At 39.2% G+C, this 11,650-nt stretch overlaps 1 protein-coding gene across 6 annotated transcripts in view; it reads left to right on the forward strand.

Moving 5' to 3' along the window:
- PCDH15 (protocadherin related 15) overlaps nt 1–11,650 on the forward strand; it is an 878,455-nt gene that overhangs the window by 826,798 nt on the left and 40,007 nt on the right. For 5 of the 6 annotated variants that reach the window (XM_080401544.1, XM_080401545.1, XM_080401547.1 and 2 more), the window contains 4 exons: nt 2,668–2,689; nt 4,238–4,276; nt 5,587–5,660; nt 6,502–6,634. In XM_080401544.1, coding sequence (XP_080257670.1) covers nt 2,668–2,689; nt 4,238–4,276; nt 5,587–5,660; nt 6,502–6,634 — 268 coding nt within the window. Of the gene's footprint in view, nt 1–2,667; nt 2,690–4,237; nt 4,277–5,586; nt 5,661–6,501; nt 6,635–7,409; nt 8,880–11,650 lie in introns of all 6 variants that reach the window. The other variant, XM_080401549.1, reaches the window with a different exon arrangement.

Here is an 11,650-nt window from a genome sequence, read left to right on the forward strand (position 1 = left end):
TCAGAGCTTGTAGACCCATAACAGATGCTTTTGTGAAGTTCGTTACATCACTAGTGAAATACGAGACAAATGTGATTTAATCTTGCAGTGTGTAGTGTCACACAACAAAGCTGCAGGTGTTTAGTAATTCGCAGCATAAACGCCAAAGCTTTTTATTTGTCTACAATTATTTGTGGCATTCCTTAAGCAGAAAGAATGGGCATCACACAGGAGCTCCTTTTGAAATGTTTACTTTCATCACTCTTCTGAGTCTTTGGGGGTCATGCTAATCAGCTCTTCTCTAATGAGGAACACCTGCTTTCTCATTCTGGAACCTTTATTAAGTTGAAAGTTTACAAAACGTAGTTTCATTTTGTCTGGAATTAATGCAGCCTTTGTTGAATAGCCTTTGAAAAAAACCCAAAACATTCTATTAGACTGGGAAAGAAACTGTACCAAAATCATGTATTTTTAACCCAACCCAGGGAAACAGTGTCCCATTGAGATGTGTGGATGCTACTGCAGTTCTGTAGTGCTACAGAATATTGTAACTAATATAGTAGTTGGTAAGAAGTTGAGCAGATAGAAGCTTATTGACCCTTCTGCAGGTTATCTGATTTAGTTAATTAGGGTCAGCTGTGACCCTGGATGTATCTCTCATGCTTTCATCATCAGCTTGACTGGGTTGAGTCCTGAGCAGGAGCAAAGATTGCATCAGTGCAGTGGGCTTCTTTGCAAACCCATTTGCAAAACTGAAATCAAGCAGTAGCGTATCATTGCTCATCTCCTTTCCAGAATCCTTCTCCTCAGTTCCAGCCAGGACCTGCAGGAAACCTCCATTTTAAGAGCAAAGGCAAACTGATAAACAGTTGCCTCGTCTTGGTAGTATCTGTACTATTTGGGGTTTATGATGCTTTTGTTGTTAATATGAAAACAGATACAAAGTATGAAAAACCAAATGGCTGCTGGGATGCCAGTAACTGTGAAAACCGCTGCTTCAGGCAAATCACAGTTCCTTTAACCTGTGTTAGCAATACAGACCTATGAAAGGTTGTCCCATTTCGTACATGTGAATTCATTCTTTTTTTAACTTTCATGTTAAGTACCAGCAGCGTATACCAGCTGCCATATTATCCTATGTCATCATAGGTACTATGTCCTCGCTTCCCATTTTGTGTTGAAGGTTTCGTTCTGACTGTGACTGCAGTGAAGTCTGGCTGATAATGTTTATCCAGAAGCAATTCCTCCCTTGGTGGAGAGCTTTAATTCCTTTCCGGAAGCAAAAGATGTTGTTTTGACCTTTGCCTTTTTGTCAGAATAGATCCTTGTGCTGTATTGAGTGAAAGGGTACTTTTTGTCTTTTGGGGGGTGTTTTTTTCTTCTAATCATGGCCACATAAAACTATAAAAGAAGTATAAGCATCTCTCAAAACACAGCATGGTGATATGTTTTAAAAAGTTGAATTCCAAATTTAATTAGAGTTAGTTATGTTATGCTTTTAATCTGCAATATAGTGACTACTTGAGAGCAATTAAGAGTAATAGGCTTACTTATCCTCTGTGCAACACAAGACTTTCTTTATCTGAAGACTGTTGTAGGCGATACGGAAACTAAATACAGTGTTCCTCAAGTGGGCTTTGAAAGTCACAGATCATCTTTTGATGATAAATCTTCATTTCAGTTGTTCATTAGTTTTATATAATATGGGCAACAGCATTAATTTAATGCTGATAATCAATTTCATGTGCTGAATATTAATACAAAACTTTATAGATTTACTCAAGTGTAATTAAAGACTTTGCCTAGACTGCTGTCTGTGTAGTAGATTAAGCTCAAAATAATTTTGAGCATTCACCCTTTCCTCCTTAAAAAAAAAATATTCCAGGCCTATCCTTAATAATAATGCTAAGACCTAAATTGCTGTTCCCTAGTTTTGTCTAAACCATTTGAATTTTCTGGCACAAAATGTGAAAATAGAGAACTTGATAGACATAAGTTCATTTTTCATGCATATGAATGGCTCCAAGAAAATGAATTAAAACAACAAAACATTTCCAATACAATCAAAAGCATGACGCCTGTGGCAAAATAATCTTAGATAGCAAAAATAATTTAACTCCTCCCTGCTGAGCAATTGTTAGGAAATGTGTAATTTTAAGAATAAAGTTGTTACAAGAAATTAGTAAAAGAAGCTCAAGGCCAGTTTCTAGCATGTCCTGAGTGGACACAGAAAGTCCAGAAGTAGAAGAGAAGCTGTTTCACTGCTTAAGCCGACGCATGAAATGACAGTGTCTCTTTGTAGGTGGTCTCTGAGACAACAGAGGGGGTGACTGGGCAACGGGAACGCAAGGGAAGCCCAACACAGCGTTCACCCCCTTTCCCTTTGCTGACTTCCACTGGCTGCGCTGGCTCTCTGGCTTGTGGAGACTAGGGATTTCTTCCATTCATTTGCAATCTAAAAGCAAGAAAAGATCCCAAAGATTCAATAGCCTTTCTGATGCAATGATTCGTATATCCAGAGCAAATCTGAAGAAAAGCACATTTTATGTTGTAGATATGTATTTCTTTTCTTGCTAGTAATTTCTAATTACATTATCTTGTCACCTCTCTCCAGAAAGAATGACAATATGCATCTTTACATAGTCTCACAGAAGTATGCTAATTTTTTTTTCTTTTTCTGACTTCTAGGCGAGGATATGCACAGCAAGAGGTAAGGCTGTTCCCCAATTACATTTACAATATTAATTACATCAACATACTTCTTCTATACAGCCTATGTTGTGAAACTCCTTGCTACTGGGTGTTGTAGAAGCCAGAAATATCAAGTGCTTCAAAAATTTCATGAGGCATAGATTCAGTGGGGGCTAGTAACCGTTGTGGCACATACGTAACCTCCAGGCTAGCAGAGTGCTTCTTGGCAAACTGCTAAAAGCAGCTTTGCAGGGAGCTCACTCCACGCTTGCTGTGTTTTCCTATGGCTGCCCAGTGGTATGGGCCAGGTACGGGACTGCACAGACCTTCTCTGCAACTCAGTGTAGTTTTGTTGTTCTTGCAGCACCTTTTTCTCCAGCAAGGAATAACACGGAAAGTTGCCCTCAGAAATCTGAATGAACTCAATTCATAATTGGAAAGTTCTCCAAAATACATTTCTATTGTAAAGGCTGATAGATACTGCTGAGAGCTGGACCAGTTTTACTAATCTTAAGATGTGTATCCCAAGCCTACTGCTCCTTATTCAGCGGTGTTTTAAAAATTGCAAGCTTTCCATTGTTCTGATGGGATTTTTCCTCCCTTTGCAGAGCTGATCTGTGTCTCAGTTCAGGTACAGAACTTCCCCATCTCTCAGGGTTTGATTTTGGCCAAGAAACCTGGCTGAAATAGTGCCACCAAGTTTTGAGAGGAGTGTGAGGACGATGGTGCTGATTTTCATGAGTAAATCTGATTCTAATTTACAAAACAGCAAGTGATGTGCATCGGTCTCTCATTTGGATTTGCGGTAAACTGGAGCTGCAGAGTAATTAACAACATGGCTACCAAAAATGACCCATGTTTAGCTGTGCCACACCAGACAACAGCCATAGCATCCTGTCAGTCCTCTCCATAGAGCCTCCCAAGGTCTTTTCCCTCACATCAGCGTGTTTTTCTCACTGCATGCTGCATACAGAAAGGAATTACACATAAGCTGTAGAGAAAACAAGTGAGATAATACTTCACTGTCTTACTAGGTATTGTGAATTAAAGTATATTTGTGGTTGTGAGGTACTCAGTTACTAGCCACAAAAGTATATAAATGTAGATAGAGAATTAAAGCTATGTATTGCAGTAGAAGCTTGGGTAAGAAATCGTATCACTTCAGGTTTTTAATAGCTGGTTCCACACACTATACTGCAGATTCCTATAGATTTGCTTTCTACTTGTGGATAATTTTTTGTCTACCATTGTCTCCCTGCTGTCTCCAACATACATCACATAATAGTTCTTTTGGGTTCTGATAGAAGGTTTTGAGCTAAATATTTTATAGAATCGCCACATAAACTGGTAATTTTATTTTATATTAGGAAAAATGAATATTTTTATTAATATATTAGATGCTTAGCAGTGTTCTCACCGAGTATGGAACTATCTGGTGGCTGCCATACACAAGGCTTTGAAGGACCTGTGTTCTTAGGCTTTCATTCCAATCTTAAACACAAATGGCCTGCACTTTAATTGTTGCTGCCTAATGAACCCCTTTCTAATTTCTAATTTTCTTTTCTAGCAACAGCAGTTGCTGAGACCTTCTCTTCTCAGACCAGAGGTACCACTACTTTTAACTTAATTATCCTGTATCTTTTTGAATGGATTTTACGTAATTTCCTAAAAAAAACTTGTCTGTCTTAGGTGATCTTCACACACACACGCACGCGTGTGCACACACACACACACACACACACATCCCCCCACACACACACCACCACCACCAACACCACCACGGACTCTTTCAGATGAAAAGGAAAGTCCTGACATTGTTACCCAAATTATCTTATTGTAATTCAATACTTTAAATTTACTGCATCTTGATATTTTCCCCTTGAGGATCTTTCAGTTGCCTCCAGGCGCTCACACACACTAAAAGCTTTCCTTGCTTCGTGTCCACATTCACAGACAGAATAATTTCCTCACTGTCCAACTGCATTCTATTTTTTCAGACGTCAGTCAACTAACAATTAATTATTGTACCTAGAGGTGAACTAAGCAGTTGGCATGCCAAGGTAATGGAAGAATTAGCACACTGCTGTGAAGTGCAAAAGCAGCTCTGGATTATGAACCAAATACTTCCTATTCCAAATCTTTTAGACCCAGTATCATTTCCAGAATAAGCCATAGAGCAAACGTAGCTTTTGGGAGATGTTGCTATCAATGGTAGTACATAATGGGAATAATTTCTGCACTCATTATAAGTAATTAAAACAAGATGCTCTTACACAACTTTTAATTTCACTGGACAGGAAAAAAACATCTAGGAAGCTATGAGACAGAGGTGACATACGATTCCCTTGCCAAAACCTAAGCCCTGGTGCTCTGTGTCAATACTGCAGTTCAGAAGTATTCCACAGAGCAGCCTAATACCAAACAGCGTGTGAAAGGAGCTTAAGGACACACTGGCATTTTTGTAGGACACAGACGTACTTTGCTTAGTCCAATGCTGCTTATTATTGTTAATGGTTGAGAAAACATTAAAAGAGACCTGACAGTGTAAGTAAAATAGTCCTAATCTTTCAATGCAGCTTTTCCTTTGAGAGAAGCACAAGAACTGACAGTCTATTTGCAGTGAGTCCAGTTTACTAAATGAGTTTTTGTACCAGCTAAGTGAGACAGCATCCCATGCCAGAACAGCATCTGCATTTATGTGACTTAGAACAGTCACTCCCAGGGAATGCATCAGTGAAGGGGTCACGTAAACCTCCTCTTGGCTTCTCATTGTAGTTCTTGACAGTTGTCAATGTTCCTCAAATTATTATCATTTTTTATTTTGCTTGTTTGCACTTTAAGATGCTGTTCTTTGCACCTTTTTCATCAGTCATTACTGTGTGTCACTGCATTCAATCAGTGTTTCTCTTTTAACAGGAGTTAAGTATGGAGTCTGGAATTGATCCAGGGCAGGAATACTATGGGCAAGATTACTACAGTTATGAGCATGGGTATATTTTCATTTCCCCTATATATTTCTAAAAATGCTGCTTTTCCAGGTTGGTGCTGCTTATTATTAAACAGCATCTAATCAGGACACTTTCCTTCACCTCAGGATTACTTTAATCTTTGTGTCCATGAAGGTGTGTGCTGACAACAGAACTCTAAAAGTTAAGGGGGCATTGTATACAACTCCCTGCTTCTTTAGGAATCTTAATAATTACACTTGCAGAGTGTATACCCCATCTGCCATGCCTTTTTTATATTGCCTTTTTTATTTGAATATTTCTGCTTTCTTGGAAATTAATTTCCATCGCCTTTGTGGCTCACCAGCCTGAGTTCAGTGACTGACACTTTCTGCTCACAGCTCACAGCCATCATCTGGCCTTTTACATTTACCTAGAAAAACATCGTCCTGTTTTATTCTGATAATGCACATCTGACTGCAAGCACTTCAGGGATTATTGCTGTTCTTATAAGCTCACAGGAATTCTCCAGAAATGATCCCAAGGAACCTGCTCTTTCATTCCCTAATTATTAAAAAGATCCCCCAAAAAAAATCAGGTACCTGGAAAGAGAAGGTCATTTCATTTGGGGGACTCTTGACTGATCCCAGAGACCTCACAATCTGGGTTGCCTTCCATTTGAAACAGGCTTGGCTTATATCCAATTGCAAGTTTTGGATTTTGTTACCACTAAGAAAAAAGAATAATAATTTCTCAATGGTAAAACAAAAATAGAACAAAGATATTTTTGTCCTTTCGGGATGTGAGCCTGTGCCTTTGTTGCTCTGTGTGGAGACACACATGAACACATCTGTATGGTATGAAGAGATGATGGTGTTTTTGCCAGGTATGAACTGCCTCAGTATGGGAGCCGGCGACGACTATTGTCTCCTTCAGGAATGTACGATGAGTATGGGGAAGTCATGGTGGAGAATGATGGTGGCTACTACTACAGTCCACATGGATCAACAGCAGAAGAGGTAAGCATTTCTGGTGTGTTGATTCTGTCTCTGCAACAAGGTGAAGGACCATTAAACCTTGTCGAATGTATTTTGTAGTTGATCAGAATATTGTGTTCTACACAGACCAAACAAGCAGTTCTTCCAATGCTCATTATTGTTTGCCTTTTGGATGACCAGTAAAGTCAGTACCTCTCTCCCTTTTCCTAGAAATAAAAAGGAATTGCAAAGTTTCTTTTAATATCCACATCTGATTTTCCCTCAATGTAGATTTCTAGTTCAAAGAAAAATCCACATAGCCTTAGGTAGCTCCATTTTATATTGTTAACCAAATGAGTTATTACTAATATTCAGCCTGTAACTGGTGATTTTCCACTGAGAAAAGCAGTCTCCTAAACTCGTTCATCATAAAGTTCACAACTGAATGTTAAGAAATTTTAAAATATCAGTTGCAGTCAGCAAAAAGTTGCCATAAATTTTCCTCTCTTTTATAATCTAATATTCAGAAATAATAGACTCATAATCCATCACATGGGTTTTAATTAAATGAGAAGAGATAACATTTCTGAGCCAGTATTTTTCCCTGTTGCAGAGTAAGGTAGTTGTGTGCTTGCAATCTAATCTCCAAGTAAAATTTTCCTCATAACTTTGGTAAAAAGCTATTCTGAAGCAGGTAAATTAGTTCTGATGCTGGGGAAAAATGTTGCATTTGTTCCTATCGGCTTATTTTAGAGTACGAATTTTCACAATAACCATCTTTCAAATTGTAATCAAGTTCCATTTTCATAATTTGCAGGGGATGAGTCAAGGCAGAGGTCCTTCAAGCAGAGCTATAAGCCAGAGAGCAGGGGCTCAAATAGAAGGTAGACCTTTAGGTGGTGGGATGGATATAAGACCTGGGTCTGGAAGAGCATATAGGACCAGCCAGGGAAAAAGGAAACTAAAAGCAGTGATGCATTTAAGTCGTGTAGCAGTCAGTGCTCACAAACCAGTAGGAAGAACTGAGTCTGCTCGTTCTCCATGGAAGAAAGCAAAGATATTCCCAATGATTCTTCAGAAAGTGAAAGGTGGTAGGAAAGATTCTAGTTACGCCAAGCTGATGTCAGCTCGCCAGGTGGACAGTGAGAAAAGCATGATTATCAGGGGAAGTTACTTCCAGAAACCAACAGATGACAGACCTTCAGTGAGAAAACTCAGTCACGTGTTAAAACGCATTAGTGTCTCCAGAAAATTTCAAGAGCCTATTAGCAAAGATTCAGTGCATGCAAGAGGAAAAGGAGAGGAAGAATATGAAACAGATGAAGCAAAATCAGGAGTTTCAATAAATATCACAGCAGAGAGTGAACACGAGGATAGTGATTATGAGAAGAAGAAAAAGAAGAGAAGAAAATATACTTCAGATGAATCATCCGTGAAGAGTAGTAGCTCTGGCTCAGAGTCAGAAGATAAAGACTACTTGAAAGTAACTCTGGACCAAGATGAAGCCACTGAAAGTACTGTGGACTCAGATGAAGAAACTGGGCATGATTTTGGGGATTCTGATGATGAGTCTGGATCCAGCTCTAGCAGTGAATCAGAGGAGGACTCATCTGAAGAGGATGATGATGAAGAAGACTCTGACAGTGATGAAGATGGTAGCCTGTCAAAGAGCTCTTCTACACAAAGTTCATACAGCAAATCGGGGACTAGTGAGTCCAGCAGTAGAAGAAGCACTGAAAGGTCCAGTACAAAAAGTAGAAGCGGCAGCTCTCGTGGCAAAGTGAGGCGACCCAGCCAGAAATCAAATACAAGCTCTAATGCATCAGGCAGTGACATGGACATGAGCTACAGGAAAACTTCAGGGTCCAGCTATAAGAGCAAAACCTCCTCTGCCAGCCTTGAAATAGAAGACACAATAGAAGAGGTGTCAGAAGAAGATGAACAATCAGATGTGGAGCAAGTCAGCACAAGCCCCAGTGAGACAGCAGATAACTCAAATAAGGCAGTTTCTGAAACATCCGCCAGTGCAAAAACTGCTGCTACTGAAGAAGGCAAGAAACAAAAATCAGCTATTAATGGTGAGGATAGTGCAGACGAAAGCACAGAAGAGGTCGATGCAGATGCTAGTGATAGGGAGGAAACTACCAGTAAGAATGAATCTTCTTGCCTAGAAAGTGAAATCAGTGTTACTTCCAAAGGTACTGAAGGGTCAAAAAGCACAGCTAGTGCCACTTCTGGTAAAACTGCTACTTCCCCTGATACTGAGAATCAAAGCTCTGATACCAACATGAAAAGAAAGAAAATAAGAAAAAAGATGTCCCAGGAAAACAGTCAGTCTCAGTCAGATGACACCCTGGATGCTGCCGTTAAGGAGTCAGAGGCTACTGGTGATTCTACATCCTTTTAAAAAGGAGAGACAGTAGGTGGACGTTTTGCAGGAAGGAGTGACCTTGTTTGCTGTGCCTTCTGTGTGGTCTTTCCTAAGCAATGCACGCGTGACTAGAGACATCCAAAAAGAAAATGTCAAAGCTTACTGTTTCAGCGTTTGAACTCTATGTGCTGTCTTAAGGACAGAGCTGTAGAAAACCAAACTAATACACTTCCTCTGAGAGACTACTCAGGTATATTTAGTGGTGTGCATAGAAGGACTGATGTTCATTGTGCAATGGCAGGAAGGGAGTACTTTTTCTCTGCTAATCTCAACAACATAGTTAAAGATGCATTGTGTTGATTCTTAGATGTAATCGTTTTTGCGTTATGAACATTGTAGTAGTAGAAGCAAAGTAACACTGCATTTTGTATTAGCTGTGATGCGTAGCTTGATGAACCTGATGGCGCAACCCTACTAAGGGCCCTGTGTTCATGCAGGTTATGTCTGTCACAGAATGGAACACTGCAGGAAGGAAAAGGAGTAAAACATGGAATTTAGTGAAGAACAGAAATGGTGATGAGGATGAAAAGACTCTAGATGTCATACATTATTCACCTCAAGTTCCCCTACTGTATGACATTTGCAAATCTTCAAATTAGTTCCCTGCTGTAAACATTAACCCTGTTTGCAGGGAGGACAACTGAAATTGCAGCAAAGCAACACTACCCAAACTGCAGAGTATTACTAGTAGAGTTGGGATTAAACTGTTTCTGGATCGTGGGATTCAGGTTTCAGGTATCAGTGATGTACAGGACAGGAATCCAGAGGTAGGTGTACATAGTGATGAGCTTGGTCAGAAAAGGAAATGGATTACATTTTCCAACTTTTGCCCTTCCCATCTAACAGTACAGTGATACTGGGGTTTTTTTAAACATCTGTTTGGAAGTTTGAGATGCATAACAGGAAAGTAAGGTAACCATCACCTACGTTCTATATTTTGGTATCTGCCTTCTAAAATTCAATAACCTGTAATACCTGATGTCATTCAGTAGAGACATCTTGTAGCACTGTCATTAGCACAGCTCTGCTCATAAATGAGTGTGATTGCATGGGAAGGGCTTCAGTTATTGGCAGCACAAGTGGCCTTTCTGTTTTCATGTAAGAAGCAACTTCTGCATGATGTACCTCCTTGTGGAGCTCTCATCTGTGCTGTCAGCACACTGCCTATGCAAGTTTTGTACACACACAAGTCATCTGTGCTTTATTTACCTTGTATTAAAACCCACAGAGCTGTTTCTCAACCACTAGATTTATCCACAGAAGCCATAAGAAGCCTAAATAAAATTAAAGCTTTGAGCCACTATTGGATTAGTCTTGTGAGCAAGTACTTTAAAGCTAGTACAAAATCTGGCATATGCACCAAAGCTGTGCCAAAAAGTCTCTGTTGGATAGGTGAGAGAAAAATGTTTGAATTTTTAGGATACTTGAGCCTGCTGTGCAGTTACCCTGGCAGGACAGGGTGTAGAGCTAGAAAGCATGATACTAACTTCTCAACTACTGCCTTTAATTCCAGTTGAAATGTGAACTACACTTATGACCACTTACCTATTTTTGTGTATTTCCATATAGCACAAAGTTGTAGCTGCACACGGTGTTTTAACATAAATGCCATTTAAACTAGTCAGTCTTTTCATCCACCTGAATACATTAGTGTGAAGAAAACTATGTCTTTACCAAGAACAAAAGAATAGGCATCTACATAACACGCTTAAGAGTAATCACCATCTGTTTGTACCTTGCATGATTTTCTTTCTTTAAAAATTGGCTTTTCTTATGTGCATGTGTGTGGACTGCAGTGGGAGTTAACTGTGATGGTGTCTGCTGCCTTAGTGAAATAACTGTTTTCATCATTATTTCAAGAATGATAGTAGCTTGTTTTAGAGTGCTGCAAGGAGGCATTTATTTTAAAAAGATCAGTTATCAATTAAAATAAGTAAGGGGGGTTGTGTAATCACTATTAGTACAAAGTCACAGCAAATTGTATTAACTCTTTAAATATATATATAAATTATATAAAATCTAAAGTCTCATTTTTCCACCATTTTCCATCTAATAGCAAAGCATCTCCATCTCCAATCTTCCACTAGATTGGAACTGGCATAAAGCCTTGTATCAAGCTTTTCTTTTTTCAATCAGCCCATTTTGCCAACATCGTGCCTGAGAGTTTCCCTTGTGTAGGTCCTGATATCTTTCTCTGCTTGATGTGTTGTGCATATGTAACAGTCCTGCTCAGTGCCATTTCTGCACTGAATTTACAGTGCAGTAATACTCTGGAAGAAAACTTCAAAGGCCTGCCAAGCATTTACTGATTAGTACAGTAGTTTCTTAGAAGTATTACTTACACAATGTCTTCATCATCAGTGCCTTCAAGTTTCTGTTAAAGGGGTTATTAATCTAGTTGGTTTTCACCTCTCCTTGTAAGACAGACTGAGACATTGCTTTCTCAAAATATGGCTGGCTTACCAATATGACAATTTTCTTAAGTTTTCTTTCAGAAGGTAATGTCTCCATTCTTGGGGTTCTCTAAAGAAGGTGCACTTTGACTTAGCAGGAGCACAGCTGAATGCATCTCTAGAGAGGAAAAAAAATGCAAACAAAACAAGAAACAAACCTGAAATTTTTCACTA

The sequence above is a fragment of the Falco punctatus genome (assembly GCF_963210335.1).
Source record: "Falco punctatus genome assembly, chromosome: 9".
NCBI classification, from domain to species: domain Eukaryota; kingdom Metazoa; phylum Chordata; class Aves; order Falconiformes; family Falconidae; genus Falco; species Falco punctatus.